Source organism: Neomonachus schauinslandi, chromosome 16 (genome assembly GCF_002201575.2).
Source record: "Neomonachus schauinslandi chromosome 16, ASM220157v2, whole genome shotgun sequence".
NCBI classification, from domain to species: domain Eukaryota; kingdom Metazoa; phylum Chordata; class Mammalia; order Carnivora; family Phocidae; genus Neomonachus; species Neomonachus schauinslandi.
The window spans coordinates 13,533,524-13,553,243 of NC_058418.1; the positions used below are offsets into that span (position 1 = coordinate 13,533,524).

A 19,720-nucleotide genomic window follows, 5' to 3' on the forward strand; every position below is an offset into this window, starting at 1 on the left:
AGGTGGGTGGAGCTTCACCCTCTTGATTCGACTTCAGTTTCCCCTCTTGCAGTCCACGGTGGCTGGCGTAGTACCCACATCTCTTTGTATGATGCCACCAGAGGTAGGAAACGCGACTTTTCTGGGGCTTGCGTGCCCTTTCTCAAGAGCGGGGAGACTTTCCCGAAGCATCCAGCAGAGTCCCCTCATGCCTCTTGGGCCCAGACACCCCACACCCACACCTGTCATCAGCAGGAGGGACAGAGTTACTGCAGCGGGCTTAGGGATCCTTGAGAGGCAGCCCCCCGGCTCAGCCCACGCTCCCTGAACTACAGGCTGCGCAGGGAGGGTGAACTGAGTCAGGTGTCTGTGGGACTGGAGGACGGAGGGCAAATAGTCTTGGGTTGGACAGCCAATAGCATCTGCCACAGAGGGTGGAAAAGTCATCATAAAATCAACAGCAGACGTTTATATAAGCAGTCACTGTGTGCCAAGCATCGTTCTAGGTGCAGCCCTCACAACGCTGGGAGACAGGGACGGTCCAAACCCAACTTGCAACTGACAACACCGGGGCCCCAGGAGGTTAAAAATGTGCCTCCGCGTCACAGCCAGAAAGTTGGGGCAGGATTCGCACCCAGGCATTCAGGCTGCTTTCCACCACTCCGCTCGAAGGCCAGTTGCAAGGCTAGTGACATCTCCCGGTGACCCTACTACGGAAGTGCCAGGCCCCGGGTGACGTGCGTCACAGGCGGGCAGCCAGTGCAGACAACAGAAGTGATCACGGTTAGCGTTCAGTGAGTGCTAACCCATCTTTCCAGGGAAGCCATGCGCCAACCCTGCTGGGGAGCTGCTATGAGCCCATTTCACAGATGGGCATACCGAGGCTCGGAGAAGGGACGAGGTTTGCCCAAGGATGCACAGCTTGGAGGCACCCCACATTCAGACTCCGGTCTAGCCTGCTTTCTCCTCTGTTGCTCCAGATCGTAGAAGGTCACAAGTCCACAGACTTTACCTCTCCAAGTCTCGGTTTTGTCATTTACGAAATGGGGAGCACAGCGAGGCCCGCTTTATGGAGTAGGTTATGGAGAAATAGGACCGTGTGAGAGCCCTCTGTGGAGACAGGTAGCTCCTGGTCAACAGAGCTGCAGGTGTGATTACTGTCCGTTATCTTGCCTCCTCCCGGCTTTACTGAGAGAGAAACTGAGGCACAGAGTCTGTCCGGCCAGGCATCTGCAGAGCAAGGAATTCAGAAGCCCTTCCCCACCCCCACCCCACACCCCCTGGCCCTGTTTGACCTTTCACCCCTCCATTTTTCCCACCTCCCTGGCCCCAACTTCAGGAACCTAATCACCCTCTCCGTCTCTTCCACCAGGTAAACCAGGACAACGGTCAAGTGCAGCAGGTACTACAGGGGGTTGATGCCCATCCCTAGTGGGAGCGGGCAGGTGCCACATGAGTCCTGATTCCTACAATGTGACCAAAGACAACAAACAGGACTCTTGACCCAAGTGAATCTATTGATTCATGAGACAAAAGGCTGGCTCTGGGTCCCGGCTCCATATTTGGTTCCACTTTCTTCTCATTCCCAGACTAACTTTCTCCCCTTAGAGAAAGGGGAGCCAGGATGGCGCACAAAGGGGGCCACTTCCCTGACAGCTGTACCCGTAGTCCTGGGGCTTGGGTCATGTGCCTGTCTTTGAGCCTGTCACTGTGGCCAAGGCCATGGAATGTTCTGGTAGGCCAGGCCTGAGTCATGACCCTCTGGACATGCCACATGGTAGTGAGGTGAGGGGAGGGAATTTCCCAAAAGGAAATTCAGCATGTCGGGCCAAAGAGACAGTGAGTGTCCGCCACACAGGTTCTGCCAGCAAGGCTCGAGGTCAGACTGGTTTGAGGGACCCCTGCCCTTTCCTGGGCTGACCCCACCTGCCCCCGCCCCCAGGACCCCCAATATCAGAGCCTGCGGGCACATGGCCGGGAGATCCGCAAGCAGCTCATGGTCCTATACCCCAAGGAGACCCAGCTCGAGGAGCAGTTCTTCCTGCAGGCGCTGAGGCTGCCCAACCGGACCCACCCGGACGTGGTGAGCACCGTGCTGGGCCCGGGGGGGCCCGGGGGGTCCGCCTGGGACCACCTCCCCTGTGACTCCCGCTGTCTCTCTGCAGCCCATCGGGGATGAGAGCCAGGCCCGAGTGCTGCACGTGGTCGGAGACAAGCCAGGTGGGCCACCCCCCAGGCTGGGGTGGGGACCCCCAGGGTCTGGGATGTAGCTGGACCCTGTAGAAGGCCTGTGCCCCTCCCCCAGCCTTCCGTCCTGTCTGTGTGTGCACGGCAGTCTGTCCCTGCCCCACTTTGGCCCCTGATTCCCTTGGGTTTTCCTCCCTGACTCTAGTCTGGCCCTGGCTCTCTGTCCCCCTCCAGCTTTCTCGCTTCTTCCTAATGTTCTCTTCCTTTTGCCCTCTCTCTCCTTTTCCACCTCTGCTTCCTGTGTCTCTCTCCATCTCTCTCCCCCTTTGCCAGGCCCGTCTCTGCCGCCACCCCATTCCCTTTCTCTCCCTGCCTCCCCCTCCCTTCCACTCCTCTCCTCCCCCTTCCCTTGGTCTCCCTCTCTGTCTTATTGCCACTCATTCCCGCCGGCTCTCTAATCCTCTCTCTGTCCCTGTTCCATGTCTCTCCCCCTAACCCTTACCCCACCGCTTTTCATCCTGGTCCAGCTTTCTCCTTCCCACCCCGGGGCCATCTGGAAATCGCCGAGAAACTTGACATCATCCGTCAGAAGTAAGTGCCACCCACCCTCCCCACCCCAGCAGCTGGCTCAGCACCGGGTGGGGAGCCGCCGGGGCCTCACCCCGCATGAATGTTTGATGCCCGGTCCCCCGCCTGGCAGCTGGCCTCTGCCCTGGGGTGCAAAAGAGTCCCCTCATCCCCCACCAGCCCCGGCCCACACACACCCGCCTGTCTGCCCATCTGTCTCCCAGGCGCCTGTCCCACGTGTCCGGCCACCGCTCCTACTACCTCCGTGGGGCTGGGGCCCTCCTGCAGCACGGCCTGGTCAACTTCACACTCAACAAGCTCATCCACCGGGTATGGGCCAGTCTGGGAGGGCTGCCTGGTGGGGGGGCGGGGGGGCATGGACGCTGACTCAGAACGCTCAAGGCGGGGAGGTGGGGGGGTCACCTCTGTTCTAGTCACTGTTTACAGAGCTTTACACGTCTTATTGACACATTTCGTTCCTAGAGCAGCGGTGGGAGGTAGTGCCATTATCATCCCCACTTCAGAGATGGAGAAATGAAGGCCTGGAGAGGGCGTGACTAGCCCAGGATGTCGTGGCTGCTGCCTGGGGCTGGCCCTAGAGCCTGAGCCCATCACCTCCCCGCCTGCCTCTAGCAGAAAGGGAGCGTCGGGGAAATGTGTTGCTGAACCGGGAGGGCTTGGCAGGGGCTGGAGGCGTGGGGCGTGGGCGGCGGTGAGGGACCCGGACATTTCCTGAGGGCGCTGGGGAGCCACAGAAAGCTTTCACTCTACTTCCCCCTACCCTGTGTCGCTGAACTGAGTGAGGAAACTGTGAAGCCCCAGCAGAGGGCCCCGAAGCCAGCTCCAAGCCCACTGCTCAGGCCTTCCTCAGTTTCCTCTGAGGTGGAGTGGGCTTTGTGGCCCATTCTGCGGTGCCGCTGCTTCCGGTTTGAGCTTGGGGCCGGGTGGGGGTCCTGGCTGCGCTCCTCACCGCACCCCCTTCCTCTTCACAGGGCTTCACTCCCATGACAGTGCCAGACCTTCTCCGAGGAGCTGTGTTTGTGAGTGCTCCCCACGCCCAGCCGTGTGCCAGTTTTGGGGACCCCAGGCGTGAAGAACAGCCTGTCTCCCCCGGCAGAGACCACCCTGGGACTGGGTTGAGGGTGTCGGGCCAGAACAAGGCGGCCAGGGCAATTCCAGAAGCTTCCTGGAGAGGAGCGGGGGTTGTGACTGCAAAATGGAGGCCGAGGTCCTCTGTACCCTGACCTCTGTGGCTTGGCCTCCTCCCCAGGAAGGCTGTGGGATGACACCAAATGCCAACCCATCCCAGATTTATAACATCGACCCCTCCCGCTTTGAAGACCTCAACCTGGCTGGGACAGCAGAGGTGGGGCTTGCAGGTAAGCACCTGCCTGGGGGCAACAGCAGGGGTGAGGATACCTCCAGCATCCTCAGAGCAGCAGGGATTGTAGGGGGACAACCAGGAGCATCCTAGGGATGATGGCTGCCTGCCGAGGATGTCCCAGTGACCCCAGGGCCAACATGTACGGTTGTGTAGGTTGTTTACTGCACAACAGCCCAGTGAGGATCCAGCTACTGCCTTGCCGTGAGATTGTGTCCACCAGAGGGGTGCCTTTTCTAATTCTCACAGAGGTTTCCTGTGGATGGGTGGTGCCCCTAGCTGACCCATCCTGTTCCCCTCATCCCCCAGGCTACTTCATGGACCACTCCGTGGCCTTCAGGGACCTGCCCATCAGGTGATGCTCAGTTCCTTTAGATCTTGTCCCCACCCATGACATTCCCTCTCCCCTCCTTGACACCACCTCCCCTGCTTCCCCCAGGATGGTTTGTTCCAGTACCTGCTACCGGGCCGAGACAGACACAGGGAAGGAGCCATGGGGACTATATCGAGTACACCACTTCACCAAGGTTGGTGTAGCTGGGACTGGGGAGGAGGGCCATTACAGTGACCCAGGGTCTCCTGACTCCTGTGCCCACTGCACTGCCCCAGGTGGAGATGTTTGGGGTGACAGGCCCTGGGCTGGAGCAGAGCTCACAGCTGCTGGAGGAGTTCCTGTCCCTGCAGATGGAGATCTTGACGGAGCTGGGCCTGCACTTCCGGTGCGGAGAAGGGTGGGGGTGCGGAAGGAGGGACAGGCTGGCTAGGTGCTCCCTCATCGTGAACAGCCTCTTCACCCCCATCCCCCCGCCCCCTTTTCCCGTATTAGGACTATCTGCAGGGTGTGTGTCTGTCAGGCTGTAAAATCCCGTGTAGGACCATAGGACGGGGCCAGCAGCCTAAGCAGCACAGGGCACTCCAGTGTAGAGGCCCAGGCCCCTTCCCTCTCCTGGCTCCCATCCCTCGGTGCCGCCCCATCCCCCATCTGTACTTCACCCCAGGCAGCGCCTCAGCACCCTGGGCAGAGTGGAGGTGGGGGCACACCCCTTCCCTTTCAGGCAGCCCCACGTCCCCCTCCCCGAGCCCCGTCCGTCACAGGCTTCCAGAGAGGCCTGGGGATGTGGGCTTTTTCCTTGGGGACCCATTACAAACCGGGGGTGCTGAGAGTGGCCCATGCTTTCTCCTCCCCACCCTCTTCTCCATCCACTCTTCTGCCACCCCCCCTGCCGCCGCCTCCGCCTCTCACCCACTGACCTTCACCATGACCTTCTCTTCCGCGGCAGCATCCTGGACATGCCCACCCAGGAACTGGGCCTTCCCGCCTACCGCAAGTTCGATATCGAGGCCTGGATGCCAGGCCGCGGCCGCTTCGGCGAGGTGAGCCCCCCGTGCGGTGGCGACGCCTGGTGGGAACGGGACGGGACACCCTACCCCCCCCCAGCTTGTCCTCCCAGCCCCCCCCCGGCCCCCTCGCCCAGGTCACCAGCGCGTCCAACTGCACAGACTTCCAGAGCCGCCGGCTACACATCATGTTCCAGAAGGAGGCTGGGGAGCTGCAGTTCGCCCACACGGTGAGCGCCCGCACCCCCCTCCCACCCGCCCCAGAGCCTCCACCCTCCTAGGCCCACGCCACCTCAGCCTCTCCCAGGCCAGTGGAGGTCATCATGTGGACGCGAGCGTGCTTCTCTCCCAGGTGAATGCCACGGCCTGCGCCATCCCCCGCCTCCTCATCGCCCTCCTGGAGAGCAATCAGCAAGAGGTGAGGCAGACGAGGATCGCACGCGGGGAGGCAGAGGGTGCAGGCCTGGGGCAGTGGCAGCGACCTGAGGCCTGCTTTGTCCCCAGGATGGCTCGGTCCTCGTGCCCCCTGCCCTCCAGCCCTACCTTGGCACTGATCGGATCACGGCCCCCACCCACGTGCCTCTCCAATACATCGGCCCCAACCAGCCCCAGAAGCCCAGGCGCCCGGGCCGGCCTGTTTCGAGCTGAGAACTCACCCCCATCAGTCAGCCGGGCTGTGGCTGCTTCCTGGAGCTCGGGGGACCCTGGAAGCCCGGGACCTATTTTCCTGAGCAGAGTCCTGACATCTGCAGCTCCGTGCCTGGGCCCCTTCCCTACTTCCTCAGAATCAGCCAGTGACCCCGTCGCCACTGACGGTCCCAGCCTGCACCGGAAAGCAGGACATCTGGGGACTTGAAGGTTGTAGGAATGAGAGGAAAAGAGGAAGAAGCCTCCAATACTCCTTCCTCCTTCCCTCCCTCAGTACTTAGCAGGAAGTCCCCAATAAATGGTCAGAACCAAGGCCTTTGTGGATCTGTGAGCAAGGCGGAGGACCCTGGCCGACTCGCTGGGCATGCTGGCCAGAGGTGCTAAACCATCCCAGGGGCTGTGGCTGGAGGGACTGTGGACACAACCCCCAGAGCACATGGAGGGCAGCTTGGGGGCCACCGCCGGAACTGAGAGCATGCCAAGTCCTCTCCCCTTGCTCTAGAACAGGGGGCACCTTCCACTGACCCCGGTTTCAACCTCACCCCTCCACCCCCCGCGGCTAGGAGGGGTCCAGGAGAGAGCATAGCCTTAGCGAAGCCAGAACTCGCTCTGCCCCTCGCCGTGCCCGTCCAGTGACCCTCAACTCCTCTCACACCTGCGTCAGTCCTTCCTTCAGCAGACCCTGGCCACTCCTCCTTCAGAGTATCTCCAGAAGCCACCCTTACTCTCTCCTCCCTAGTCCTGTTCACTGTGACTGACGAGCCTCTTCACTGCCTCCCGGCTCCCTGGGCCCCCACACGAAGCCAGAGCGACCCTATGGACCCCCGGGTCAGGTCACGTCCCTCCCCTGCTCGGAGCCCTCACGGGAAAGGACAGAGTGGTCCCCAGGATCCACAGAGCCCCACATGATCTGCCCCCTGCCTTCCTCCTCAACCCGCCTCTTGTCTGTCTTCCTCTGGGGCTGGCCGTTCGAACTCTGCAGACTCATTCTTGACTCAGACCTTTGCCCTCGCTGGTCCCTTCCCTGGCTACGCTTTCCCTCCATCTTGCATGATTGCCTCCATTTTATCACTCCGGCCTTGGCGCAAATACCCTCTTCCGAGAGGACTTCCCTGACCCGCCAGAGTAAAAGCCCCCAGCGCTCATGTGATGCAGGAGTCTGGGGTCATTTCCTCTTTTTCCTGACGCATACTTGAGTATTACATCGGCCCCTTCTCAAATGTCTGCTCCAAGAGCGCAGGGAAGTGTGTCCGCTGCTGAAGCCCTGGGCTTTGTAAGAGGGCTGGGCATAGAGTAGGTGCTCAATAAAAATTCCCAGCCACAAGGGGCTGGGACCTGCGTAGTGCCCAGTGCCGTCTAAATGACCTTCTGCACTCAGCTACTGCCACGCCTCACTTGTGGAGTCGCGGCCGCCGGCCCCATTTCACAAAGGATGGAACCAACCCTAGAGAGGCCCGGCAGTTTTCCCCGGGCCGCACAGCTGTTGGTGGTGGAACTGGGATGCAGGCAGGGCCCAGCCACAACCTCTGGGACAAGAGATTTAGGAGACCCAAATTTTGACATGAGGAAATGGCCAGAAAGAGGAGTTGCCTGAGGCCTATCTGCAAGTGGCTGCCACTGGATTCGAACCCCGGTCGGCTTCCCAGTGCAGCTGTAAAGCTCATCAGACTCTGTTTGTCTGGGGGACGCACCCTCCCTCCATGCAGGCACTCAGGGGCCATTAGCTGGAGGGGAGTGGGTGCAGGACGTGGGTCCCCATGAATAATTGAGAGTCTGGGGCAGGTGGCCGCCCCGCAGCTGTCACCCCGCCACGGGCGGGGAAGGGGTGGTGGTGACATCACGTCCTCCCCTGCGGGGCCATGGGCGCGGGTTATAAGCAGCTGCCGCGCCGCCAGCCAGCACCGCACCAAGCACCCTGGTCGGGACGCCCCACCATGCAGCGCTGCGGGCCCCCCTCAGTGCTGCTGTTGCTGCCGCTGGCCCTGCTGCTGGCGCTGCTGCTGGGGGCGGGTGAGTGCCAGAAACTGGAGAGGGGGCTTCTGTGGCCAGCTCGGGGACCAGGGACTCGGACCAGGGACTCGGGGGACCAGGGGCGGGAACGGTGCACCCAGAGACTTCGCGGACTGAGCTTCCGGGTGGGGACGGTACACCTGGCAGGTAGGCTGGGGGCGGGGACAGGTGAGTAACGGGATGCATCTTGGAGCTGGGATCAGCACCGAGGACAGCACCCATCTCCTTCCTCCACAGCCACCGCTGCTCCCTTGGCACCAAGACCCTCCAAGGAAGAGGTGAGGAGTGCGGACCCCTTGCCCTGCCCCATCTCCCCCGCACCCTGGCCCTCTCTGACCAGCCTGCATGATCATCTCCTCTCCACACCCCAACTGCTCTCATTGCCCCCACCGCCCTGCCCTCAGCCTCCCCTCTGACCCTTCACCCCCAGCTGACCCGCTGTCTGGCCGAGGTGGTCACGGAAGTGCTGACCCTGGGCCAGGCCCAGAGAAGCCCCTGCACAGCTCTCCTCCACAAAGGTAAGCAGGGCCCAGGCCCCAGTTCCTCTTGGGTGCCCCCACCCCACCCAGGGTTTCGGTCAGGGTTTCCTGGAGGAAGGGGTGTCTTCTCCCAGAGCCCCCTTGCCTGGGTTGGCACAGCACAGCGCAGTGTCCAGCCTGGCCTCCAGCTCCACCCTTGGGGCTCCCTGCGGAGGTACGGGATGGGGGCAGAGAATGTCCCTCAGACCTGAGCCGCCTCTTCTGGTTTGGGGCAGCCCCCCTGTGGGACCTCAGGCAGACCCCAGAACTCCCCCAGGTCTCAGTTTCCCGATTTGCCGCACAGAGAGCATCCTCTCTCTTTCCGCCAGAGATGTGTGAGACAGAGCCCTATGGCTGTGCGTCCACCAAAGAGAAAGGCCTACTGGTGCAAGAGGCTGGGAAGATGAGGCCCAGCCAGGAAGTGAGGGAAGAGGAAGAGGAAGCAGCGGAGAGGGCCCACAAGTCTGAGGTGCGGCAACAGACCATCCAGGAGCAGCTCCACAGCCGGCTCCGCCAGGAGGAGGACAACGAGGAGGAGGAGGAGGAGGAGGAGAAAAGGAAGAGCAGGCCCATGGAACCCTTTGAAGGCCTGTGGAAGCGGCACCTAGACGGTGGAGGGGGGCCCCAGAAGCGAGGGGCAGAGCAGGCCAGTGAGGAGGAGACAGCCCAGTTCGAGGCGGAGGAGAAGGGCATGCAGGTGCTCAGCGGGGGCCGCAGCCTGTGGCAGGGGGGCGGAGAAGAGGGGCACGAGCACTCACCGCACCACCGCCACCACCAGCAGTCAGAAGCTGAGCCCAAGCAGGAGAAGAAGGAAGAGGCTTCGGAGAGGAAGGTGAGCGGAGGAGGCGATGGGCAAGTGGGGTGGACCAAATGGCCAGTGGGTTACGACTAAACACATACCAGTGTTGGGCCATAAATAGCCAATATCCACACAAATGGATCATAGTGACCAGGACTGACACCAGGACGAGGCAGCAGCCTCTGCTGGACCGAGATGGTCAAGATGGCTGAGATTACAGTAACCAAGACAGCCACGAGTGTGGCAGAGAAGTGGCTGAGTTACCACCACTGTGCTCTGTAAGGAGCAGTCTGGCCACATGGGAAGGGGCTGCTGTGCTTGGTTCACCGGACTAGAGATGGACACCGCTGCTGAGTCATGGGAAGTGGGATGTCCCCACGGTTGGTGGCAGTGGCCAAAACGGCCAGCACCTCACAAAGGGGTCATAGCATCCAAGTTGGGCACCTTTACTAGTCCTCTCTGCTGCTGTTCGCTAGGCAGTCAACACGGACCGCACTGCTGGTCGCGTTGGCCAACGTAACTCTTCCACTGTGGCCCCCATCGCGGTCCATGGGGACCAGGATGACCACTGCTGGCTGCCGTTGTGCAAAGTGACACAGCCCACATTCACGGGTGACCACTGGGGTGGCCCACCCTTGAAGGTGGGTGCTGACCAGCCCATTTCTGATCCCACCAGGAGCACGACATGGAGCGGCTGGAGCACGTGAGAGAGGAGCTAAAGAAGGCAACGGAGATGCTGGGGGAGATCAGGAGGGAGGGATGACCCCCGACCTCATGTCCTCCTTCCCAACATACCCTATGGCTGAGGACTGTGGACCCCCAAAGCTCACCTAACAGCCCACTCCATTCCCCAACCTGCAGGAACGGGGAGAAGGGTGGCCCATGTGACCGGGCCCAAGGGGCTGAGTCTGAGCTGGGTAGAGGGGCTGGGCTCACACTGACTCAGGACACACCCGGCCTCCCACGTCACCCACTCCAACCCTTCGGTGTGAATAAAGCACAAAGAAAACCACTGAGGCTTGTGTGGCACTTGATTTTGGAGGGACAGGGACCCAGGAATAAACTGGAGGACCGCAAAGGCGACCGTCAGTCTAGTCTCTGGTTGTCAGAACTGGGATTTTATTAAACTGGAAACTCTATTAACAATTAGGTCAGACGGGGTCATCAGGGAGAGGTTTTGAGGCTGGGGTGGGAGGTAGCCGGTTTTGGCCCCAGCCACTGTGGACCACGATGTCGTCGTATTCATCCTGGGGGCAGAGGGGGGCAGGCACAGGGGCTCAGCCGGCTGTCCCCTTGCCGGCTATCCAGCTTCCTCCACCCACCCCGGCAACTGGGGCCTTCCTGGAAGCCCAAGTCCCCCCACTCAAATCCCCTGCTCCTAGTTTGCCAAGCACCACGTTCAAGGTCACCCATGGTCTCCCGCCGCCCGCCACTGCTCGGGCTCCAGCCCTGCTGCTTCACCACGGCCGCTGGGGTCTCCCTCCTCTGCACCCCCCGCCTCTACCCAGACTCCTCCCCCCCCAACCTTGTCCCCTGCCCAAGGGAGTGTCTCTGCCACCTGGGTTCCCCAACACAACCTCCTCACTGCTGGCTAAGGTCTTTCCCAGCTGCTGCCAGGGTTGGAATCCCTGCTGCCCGAGGTCGGCTTCCCACCACCTTAGTTCTCCAACTCTTGCTCGGCGCGGTCACTGCCTGCGCTGTCAGCCACCGCCGCCAACCGCTGCCATTACCGGTCACTCCGCCTGAGTTCTCCCTCTGCTCAAGCCCCGCTCCCCGCGTTCTCCCCGCCAGCCCTGTCCAGGTCTCCCCGGACAGCTGCCTGACAGCCCTGGCACCGCTGCCTGAGTTCTCTGATTGCAGCGGCCCGAGGTCGGTCTCACTACGCTGCCTAACTTCTCTTCTCCCCCTTTCCCACCTGCCTGTTCACCCTGACCCCCCAGCTAGGCCGCCCAGTCTTTCCTCCTGACTCACGCCCTCGTCCCCGCTGTCACTGTCGCTACTGCTGCTGCAGGGGCCTGGCCTGTCGTCCTCGTCCTCAGGCTCAGGGGCTCCATGTGCACGGAGAAGGCGGGCGAGGATGGGGTTGGGCCGGAGCGTGGCACTGCCCAGTGGGGTGCGGCCCCCATACATGCGGGTGGCGGGGTCGGCACCTGCCCTCAGGAGGAGCTCCAGCACGTCGGCGGCTTGGGCCTCCACTGCCAAGTGCAGGGGGCTCCGGCCACACGTGGGCTCCTGCAAGGAGCAGCACAGTGGTCAAGGAGGCCCTGCCCCACTCCGGGGGGCAACCCTCCCCGCCACGCCTTCTCCCTAGGGCAGCTCACCGGTTTGTTGAGGTCTGCTCCAGCCTCCCGGAGCAGCCGGACCATCTCTGCATCTTTGTGGATGACGGCCACGTGAAGTGGAGTATGGCCTGTGGATAGAGTGACTGGTGTCAGACGATGGGGGTGAGGGCCCGGGGCCCCAAATGCCAATAGGGGAGGGCTTCGCGAGGGGACTGAGCTTGGGGTCCAGCTCCTGAATTCCTGGGTAAGTCAAAGAGGCAACTGCACCCCCAATGCCTAAGTCTTGGTGGGTCTGGAACTTGCTGGCAGTGCCAATGCCTGGCTTGTGGAATGTCTGGGGCTTATGGGTGAAGAGCCTGGGGGCTTTGGACAGGAAGCCCGGATCCTGGGACCGGGAGACTGAGTCTCTGGTCTTTATTTCACAAAGGACCTGGACCCCAGATTCCTGGATCCTGAGTAGTTGAAGGGCCCGTGACCTTGGGAGGTGGGCTGGGTCCTGAACACTGGGTCCTGGGTGATCTCAGTCCCTTTGTGGAAGGGGCTTGGTCCAGGTAGTTGGGCTTAGAGGTGGGGGACCTGAGACTCAGATGCCAGGGCCCTGGGTAGATGGGCTCTTTTTTCCCATGCGGCCTGGCTGAGGGCTGCCCCTGAACCCAGTGTCAATCTCTGGGAATCTTGGCCTTGAGTTCCCTTGTCCTGGGTAGACTAGGACCTGTGGTTTTGGTAGGAGGGGGTGAGGTCTGGGGTGAGCTGTGCCTTCCACCTGCGGAACCTGGGCCCAACAATGGGATCTTAGTAGTTCTAGGCCTGTGGGTGACAGGTCTGGGTCCCAAGTGGTCTCGGGCCTCCACGTGGTCCGGGTCCTGAGTCCCACATGGCCGATTCTCAGTAATCTGGGGCCTCAGTGGGAGCCCTTCCCCATGCCTGGGGTCCCTGAAGCCTCAGTGTTATTTCCCAAGGGGCTGGGTCTTGAGTCAGGAGAACCGAGCCCACAGCCCAGTGCTTTCACTCTGCCCAGGAGCCCGGGCCTGCCCAGTGACTGGGAACCCTCACCCTCGTAGTTCTCAGCCTCCAGTTGCAGCTTCCAATCCTCCTCACTCTCTTCATCTTCCTTCTCCGAGTTGGGTTCGGGGTCCAAGGCAACAGGCAGGTGACCGGCTTGAGAGGTGCGGGCAGGGCCCTGAGCGAGGTAGGTGTTGGGGGCTCCCCTGGCGCACCGGGGACGGGGCTGGAGTAGCGCATGAGCACAGGCATGCGCCCTCATGCGGCAGGCCAGGTGCAGTGCCGTGTGGCCCCCACGCTCTGCCACATGCAGGCTGGCGCCCGCCGCATACAACTTCTCCACTGCGGAGGCCTCCCCCAGGATGGCTGCCAGGTGAAGGGCTGTCTGCAGGAGCAGAGGGCAGGGGTTAGGGGTTGCACTGAGAGCCCGGCCCCAAGCCCTGTACTGGCCCTGGGTGGCTCACCTGGCCCAGGTCATTCTGCAGGTCCAGGTACTCAGTGCCAGCCGCGAAGCCTAGGAGGAAATCCAGGAAGGGCTCGTGCTGATGAATCACTGCCAAGTGCAGTGCCCTGAAGACAAAGACAGGGAGCAGAGGACAGAGGTTAGGGACCCCTGGGGCGCCTGGCTGGCACAGTCCGTTAAGCGTCCGACTCTTGGTTTCAGCTCAGGTCGTGATCTCAGGATAGTGAGATCGAGCCCCGTGTCAGGCTCTGTGCTCAGTGCAGCATCTGCTTGAGATTCTCTCTCCCTCTCCTTCTGCACGCCCCCACCACTCGTGCTCTCTCTCTGTGTGTCTCAAATAAATAAATCAATCTTAAAAAAAAAAAAAAAGTCAAGTATTCCTGTATTCCTTCATTCAACAAACATAGCCAACAAACACCTACTGTGTGCTAGGCCCCATGACCACAGGAATCTAGGAGGGTCAGGTCAGAGTTAATTCAGCAAATTTGGTGAGTTGGTGTTTATTAAGTAGGACTTCTACTTCCTCCCAAGATGATATAACAGGGACCAGATTCTCCTCCCCTCTGAATCAACCAAAATAAAGCAGACAAACTATAGTATAGGAAACAACAGTTTTCCAGATATTGGTCCTCATGCAATGAACGACAGCAATCCCTGAGAGACAGGGCGCATAGTGAGGTGAGACCTTTGATTGATTGCCACGTTTCCTAGTCTTGAGAGAAGACACGGCACAGAGAGGGCGAACCCAGGCAGGGCCCTCGCACATTGCATATGAAGTGAGATGGAGCTGAGTCTGGGGACAGCAAGGCAGGGGGTGTCCTGGGACAGAGAAACCAAGAGACCTAAACAGGGAAAGACCCTAGAGATCTGCAGAGGGGCCTCTCGAGTATTTAGAAGACTGATCAGTACAGGGATGTGAAGAAACTACCCACCCCAGTCTGGGGAAGAAACCATCCAAACAGATTAAGGAAATATGCCCATTGCTCACAGGGGTCCAGGAATAGTGCCTGTTGCCACCAGACAGACTAGGAAAAACCCCTAATTCACAGGACATTGGGTAGAAGACTCTGGAAGGTCTTACCTCAATAGTGAGGAATAATAAGCCCTAGATAGAGCACTGGTCAGGACCCACCTAACAAATCATAAAAGCAAGACCCCAAAGGACCAAACTACTTACAAGCAGTTTAACTGCATCCCAAAACAACACTCAAGAATATTTATAGGAATACACAACTGGCCAGCCTAACAAAGTAAAATTCACAATGTTTGGCATTTAATCAAAGATTATCAGGTAGGCAAACAAGCAGGAAAACAAGATCCGTAATGAGAATACTCAATCAGTTGAAATTGACCCAGAAATGACCCAGATGTTGGAATCAGCAAACATGAACATTAAAAGAGTTCATTATAAGTGAATCTCATACATTCCAAAAGTTAAGTAGAGACATGGATATTAAAGAAAAAGACTTAAATCAAACCCCTAGAGATAAAAACTACAGCATCTGAAATGAAAAATACACTGGATGGAATTAGCAACAGATGCAGAAGAAAAGATTAGCAAACTTGAAGACTGTGCGATAGGAACTATTTAGAATGAAACACAATGAGAATATTTTTCTTTATTTTTAAGTAATCTCTACACCCAGTGTGGGGCTTGAACTCACGACCCAGAGATCAAGAGTTGCATGGTCCACTGACTAAGCCAGCCAGGCATCCCCAAAGAGAGTATTTTAAAATGAAAAGAACAGGGGCGCCTGGGTGGCTCAGTCCTCAAGCATCTGCCTTCAGTTCAGGTCATGATCCCAGGGTCCTGGGATCGAGTCCCGCATCGGGCTCCCTGCTCAGCGGGAAGCCTGCTTCTCCCTCTCCCACTCCCCCTGCTTGTATTCCCTCTCTCGCTCTCTGTCAAATAAATACATAAAAAAATCTTAAAAAAAAAATGAAATCGGGCGCCTGGGTGGCTCAGTTGGTTAAGCAACTGCCTTCGGCTCAGGTCATGATCCTGGAGTCCCGGGATCGAGTCCCACATCGGGCTCCCTGCTCGGCGGGGAGTCTGCTTCTCCCTCTGACCCTCCTCCCTCTCATGCTCTCTGTATCTCATTCTCTCTCAAATACATAAATAAAATCTTTAAAAAAAAAAAAAATGAAATGAAAAGAACATCAGAGAGCTATGGGACAACTTCAAGCAGCCTGATAATATTTGAAACTTAAGTCTCTAAACGAGGGATAGAAAAAATATTTGAAGAAATAATGTCTGGAAAATTTTCCAAATCAGATGAAAACTATAAACTCACAGATCCAAGAAGTTCAGTGACTTCCAGGAACAAGAAATGTTAAGAAAACCATGCCAAGGCCCAACATAAAAATCCTGTTCAAAACCAATGATAAAGACAAAAATCTCAGGGGCACCTGGGTGGCTCAGTCAGTTAAGTGTCTGACTCTTGGTTTCAGCTCAGGTCATGATCTCAGGATCATGAGATTGAGCCCCGAGTCAGGCTCCTCGCTCAGCATGGAGTCTGCTTGAGATTCTCTGCCCCTCCCCTGCACTTGCTCACTTGCTCTCTCTCTAAAATAAATAAGATCTTTTAAAAAATGGGGCGTCTGGGTGGCTCAGTCATTAAGCATCTGCCTTCGGCTCAGGTCATGATCCCAGGGTCCTGGGATCGAGCCCCACATTGGGCTCCCTGCTCAGTGGGAAGCCTCCTTCTCCCTCTCCCATTCTCCCTGCTTGTGTTCCCTCTCTCTCTGTGTCTCTCTCTGTCAAATAAATAAATAAAATCTTTAAAAAAATAAAAATAACTAAAAATGTAAAAACCATTCATAGCTTACCGCCATACAAAAGCAGATGGCTGGCTAGATTTTGCCTGGAGACCACAGTTTGCCAACCATTTAAACAACAGAACAAAGAGTTAAAGCTAATAAAGCCAGGGACTCCTGGCTGGCTCAGTCGGTAGAGCGTGTGACTCTTGATCTCGGGGTTGTGAGTTCGAGCCCCATGTTGGGTGTAGAGATTACATAAAAACAATATCTTAAGCAGCGCCTGGGTGGCTCAGTTGGTTAAGTGTCTGACTCTTGATTTCAGCTCAGGTCATGATCTCAGGGTTGTGAGATCACACCCTGCATCGGACTCCACCCTCAGTGGGGAGTCTGCTTGAGATTCTCTCTCCCTCTCCCCCCTGCTAAAATAAATAAAATAAAAATAAATAAAACCTTAGGGCGCCTGGGTGGCTCAGTTGGTTAAGCAACTGCCTTCGGCTCAGGTCATGATCCTGGAGTCCCTGGATCGAGTCCTGCATCGGGCTCCCTGCTCGGCAGGGAGTCTGCTTCTCCCTCTGACCCTCCTCCCTCTCATGTGCTCTCTCTCATTCTCTCTCTCTCTCAAATAAATAAAAATCTTTAAAAAAATAAAAAAATAAAGAAAAATTCCTTCACACAAAACATGGCCACTCTCAGCATCTGGTGTATTAAAAAAATAATAATAATAAATAAATAAATAAATAAAACCTTAAATAAAGCTAATGAGCCAACAAAAGAATACAACGGGACAAAATTTACAGGTTCCAAAAGAAGGTAGAAAAGAAGAAAAGGTAAACAAAGAAGAGGTATTAAGTAGAAAATGAGCAATAAGATGATAAACTTAAGCATGACTCTATCAAGAATTAAATGTAAATGGTCTAAACATTTCAATTAAGAGGCAGAAATTGTCAGACTGAATAAAAAAGCAAAAACCAACTATATACGCTCCCTACAAGTAACACCCTTTAAATATAAGTATTAAAAGATAGCTTAAAAATAAAAGGGTGGGAAAAGATATACCATGCTAACACCAGTTAGTCAAAAGAAAGCAGCAGTGAGTATTTTAATATCAGACTAGACTTTAGAGCAAGGAATATTACCAGGTATAGAGAGGGTTACTTCATAATGATTAAGAGGTCAATTAAGCAAGAGAACATAATAGTTCTAAACATTTGTGCCCCTAATAACAGAGCATAGGAGAAATAGACAAATCCACAATGACTGTTGGAGATTTCAATGCCCCCCCCAAATAACTGATAGAAAAAGGAGACAGAAATCATCAGCAAGGATATATAAAACTATGGTAAAGCTATAAGCCAATATGACCTCTAACTGACATTTAGAGAACACTACACCTAACAGCAGAATACCCATTCTTTTCAAGTGCACACATAATGTTCGGCACCATAACATAATTCTCAATAAATTTAAGAGGATTCAAGTCATACAAAGTGGGTTCTTGGTCTATGATGGAATTAAATTAAAAATCAATACAAGAAAGACATTTGGAAGACTTTCCAACTATCTGGAAACTAAATAACATATTTCTTTTTTTTTTTTTTATTTCTTTAGGGGCATCTGGGTGGCATTTGGTTGGGCAACCGACTCTTGGTTTCAGCTCAGGTCGTGATCTCAGGGTCATGGGAACAAGCCCTGCATGAGGCTCCGCACAGAGCCTGCTTGGGTTTCTCTCTCCCTCTCCTCTGCCCCTACCCCCACCAAAATAAATAAATAAATCTTAAAATATATATATATTTATTCCTTTATTTTAGAGAGAGAGAGAGAGCACGAGCAGGAGGGGCAGAGGGAGAGGGAGAGAGAATCCCAAGCAGACTCCACACTGAGCATAGAGCCTAACGGGGGGCTCATCCCAGGACCCCGAGATCACAACCTGAGCAGAAACCAAGAGTCAGACGCTCAACTGACTACGCTGCTCAGTCACCCCTAAATAACATATTTCTAAATAATCCACTGGCCAAAGAAGAAATCAAAAGAGAAACTACAAAGTATCTTGAATTAAATGAACATGAAAACATAGCATATCAGAATTTGAGAGGCTGCTAAAGCACTACTATGGGAAATTTACAGCATGAAACATCTATACTAGAAAAGAAAGGTCTCAAAATGATCTCAGCTGCCACTTTAAGAAACTAAAAAAAAAAAGAACAAATTAAGCCCAAAGTAAGCAGAAGAGGGCAATAATGAAAATCAGAACAGAGATCAATGAAATAAAAAGCAAAAAACCAATAAAGAAAATTAATGAAACCTAAGCGGGGGTCTTTGAAAAGATCAGTATTTCCCGAGTGCGTCTTATAGGTCAAGCACTGTTTAGTCACTGTGGATAGAACAGCAAACGCAATGCACAAAAAACCCCAGTGCAATCCCTCATGGGCCCTGACATCTCTTGTTCCTTCTACCCGGAGAGCCCTGCCCCAGATAATCTACTGGTCTCGTTCTGCTGCTTTATTTTTTCCCCAAAGAACTTACTCCCTTCAGACACACCATTTTTCTGCCTTTCTTACATATTGTTTTTCATTTTTCTTTTTCTTCCTTTCCTTCTCTGCCCCTTTCTTTCGTTCCTTGTCTCTCTTTTTTTCCCTCCCTCCCTTCCTTCCTGTCAGTCTGTCCTTCTGCCTATATACCTACCCTAGAATGTAAACTCCACAAAGGTGTAAGTTTTTGTTTGTTTTCTTCACTGCTTTATCACAGCACCTAAAAAGGGCCTGGAAGGTGGTAGTGTTCAATAAATATTAAACCCCTATTAATCCCTGCTCGTGGAGCTTACATTTTCTCTTTGAATGTAAGATCTGAAGATCAGTGCTCAGAAGGTAGAATCTTAGAGTCAAGGCCAAGTATTGATTTTGGAAATATAAGTTCAAGGCGCATGAATCAGGAGCTAAGGATCAAAGATCATATTTGGAGGTAGGAGGTCAGGAGGGGCCTGTCTGAACCACAGCTCTAACAAAAGTCTCAGGACTAGGGTCAGTAAGAGTTTTGGGATCAATGGATAGGGATGTGGAGCTCTATGAACCACAGTTTAAGAAAGGAAGGTCAGAGAAATTAAGGGGTTAGGGTCAGAGTTGGATAGGAAATTGGTTTTACTAAAGGTTAGGACTTGGGGGTTAGAGATCAGAAAGTCGAGCATCAGAAGTTAGATTTAGGAGTGAAAGGTTAGGAAGCCGGGGTCAGAGACTAATAGGGAATCAGACGTCGGATCCTAGGGCCGGGTCTGGCAGCCTAAGGTTCACTCACGTGTCCCCATCCTCAGTGACGTAGCCGAAGACGAGGGGCGCCCACGACAGCCCCGGGCCCAGCTCGGCGCCCAACCCCGGTCCTCCGGGGGCTGCTGCGTCCGGACCCAGAGAGCCCAGACCGCTGTCGCACCATTCGTCGGCCTCCGCAGCCTTCCCCAAACACGCGACCCCTGCCATGGCCCCCGAAGCCTCAGGGGCCCCAGCGGCCGCCCGCCCGTAGCTAGGCTCTGCCTGAAGCCCTGGCGCTTCCGCCCTGCGGGGAATTCCCCAACACTGCCCCTTGACTCATCCAGTCAGAGTGAGCCAAAGAGTACACGCCCCTCCCACTTACCAGACCATGACCAATCAGAGTATTCAGATGGACTGCGGCTCTCTAACCATTCCCACATTTTCCGGCCGCCCTTCACCAACATGGCTGCCTGCGCGGAGCACTCTGGGACTCGTAGTCCGGCCCTCGCGTGGCTTCCTAACATAAGAGCGGCGCGCGCCGGACGCT

At 56.1% G+C, this 19,720-nt stretch overlaps 3 protein-coding genes across 6 annotated transcripts in view; 2 read left to right on the plus strand and 1 right to left on the minus strand.

The window, feature by feature from the left end:
* SARS2 (seryl-tRNA synthetase 2, mitochondrial) overlaps positions 1 to 6,403 on the plus strand; it is a 9,583-nt gene extending 3,180 nt beyond the window's left edge. Inside the window, exons 3-16 of the mRNA XM_021701047.1 lie at positions 1,352 to 1,381; positions 1,922 to 2,062; positions 2,145 to 2,199; positions 2,694 to 2,757; positions 2,958 to 3,063; positions 3,726 to 3,773; positions 4,004 to 4,112; positions 4,424 to 4,469; positions 4,554 to 4,641; positions 4,724 to 4,833; positions 5,395 to 5,488; positions 5,590 to 5,682; positions 5,805 to 5,870; positions 5,957 to 6,403. Of these exons, the coding sequence (XP_021556722.1) occupies positions 1,352 to 1,381; positions 1,922 to 2,062; positions 2,145 to 2,199; positions 2,694 to 2,757; positions 2,958 to 3,063; positions 3,726 to 3,773; positions 4,004 to 4,112; positions 4,424 to 4,469; positions 4,554 to 4,641; positions 4,724 to 4,833; positions 5,395 to 5,488; positions 5,590 to 5,682; positions 5,805 to 5,870; positions 5,957 to 6,100 (1,194 nt within the window). The 3' untranslated portion in view covers positions 6,101 to 6,403. The remainder of the gene's footprint in view (positions 1 to 1,351; positions 1,382 to 1,921; positions 2,063 to 2,144; positions 2,200 to 2,693; positions 2,758 to 2,957; positions 3,064 to 3,725; positions 3,774 to 4,003; positions 4,113 to 4,423; positions 4,470 to 4,553; positions 4,642 to 4,723; positions 4,834 to 5,394; positions 5,489 to 5,589; positions 5,683 to 5,804; positions 5,871 to 5,956) is intronic.
* Positions 1,109 to 19,588, minus strand: NFKBIB (NFKB inhibitor beta). 4 transcript variants are annotated; one of them, XM_044922177.1, is made up of 7 exons: positions 19,223 to 19,588; positions 13,176 to 13,281; positions 12,763 to 13,096; positions 11,749 to 11,837; positions 11,609 to 11,659; positions 11,399 to 11,577; positions 10,483 to 10,674 (listed from the first exon to the last, which is right to left on the minus strand). In XM_044922177.1, the coding sequence occupies exons 1-7, from the start codon at positions 19,399 to 19,401 to the stop codon at positions 10,533 to 10,535; spliced, it is 1,080 nt and encodes a 359-aa protein (XP_044778112.1). In that variant the 5' UTR covers positions 19,402 to 19,588; the 3' UTR covers positions 10,483 to 10,532. The 4 variants fall into 4 exon arrangements, with proteins under 4 accessions (XP_021556720.1, XP_044778112.1, XP_044778113.1 ...); XM_021701045.1 differs by lacking the exon at positions 10,483 to 10,674 and adding an exon at positions 1,109 to 1,209 and having other exon boundaries at positions 11,399 to 11,659; positions 19,223 to 19,487; XM_044922178.1 differs by having other exon boundaries at positions 10,531 to 10,674; positions 11,399 to 11,659; positions 12,763 to 12,820; positions 19,223 to 19,487.
* Positions 7,950 to 10,190, plus strand: CCER2 (coiled-coil glutamate rich protein 2). The gene is made up of 5 exons (XM_021701046.1): positions 7,950 to 8,110; positions 8,348 to 8,388; positions 8,541 to 8,628; positions 8,958 to 9,460; positions 10,104 to 10,190. Exons 1-5 carry the CDS (start codon positions 7,960 to 7,962, stop codon positions 10,188 to 10,190), a joined length of 870 nt encoding a protein of 289 aa, XP_021556721.1. The 5' UTR covers positions 7,950 to 7,959.
* Positions 19,589 to 19,720: the final 132 nt, after the last annotated feature.

What these genes read in the sequence shown, in the direction of transcription:
- CCER2 (XM_021701046.1), top strand. Translation starts at nt 7,960, where the DNA reads ATGGGCGCGGGTTATAAGCAGCTGCCGCGCCGCCAGCCAGCACCGCAC. An exon ending in CAAGACCCTCCAAGGAAGAG is followed by an intron (nt 8,389 to 8,540) that starts GTGAGGAGTGCG and finishes CTTCACCCCCAG; the next exon opens with CTGACCCGCTGTCTGGCCGA. An exon ending in CACAGCTCTCCTCCACAAAG is followed by an intron (nt 8,629 to 8,957) that starts GTAAGCAGGGCC and finishes TCTTTCCGCCAG; the next exon opens with AGATGTGTGAGACAGAGCCC.
- NFKBIB (XM_044922177.1), bottom strand. Translation starts at nt 19,401, where the DNA reads ATGGCAGGGGTCGCGTGTTTGGGGAAGGCTGCGGAGGCCGACGAATGG. An exon ending in GGAGGCTGAGAACTACGAGG is followed by an intron (nt 11,838 to 12,762) that starts GTGAGGGTTCCC and finishes CTCTATCCACAG; the next exon opens with GCCATACTCCACTTCACGTG. An exon ending in GTGACAGCGGGGACGAGGGC is followed by an intron (nt 10,675 to 11,398) that starts GTGAGTCAGGAG and finishes CTCTGCCCCCAG; the next exon opens with GATGAATACGACGACATCGT.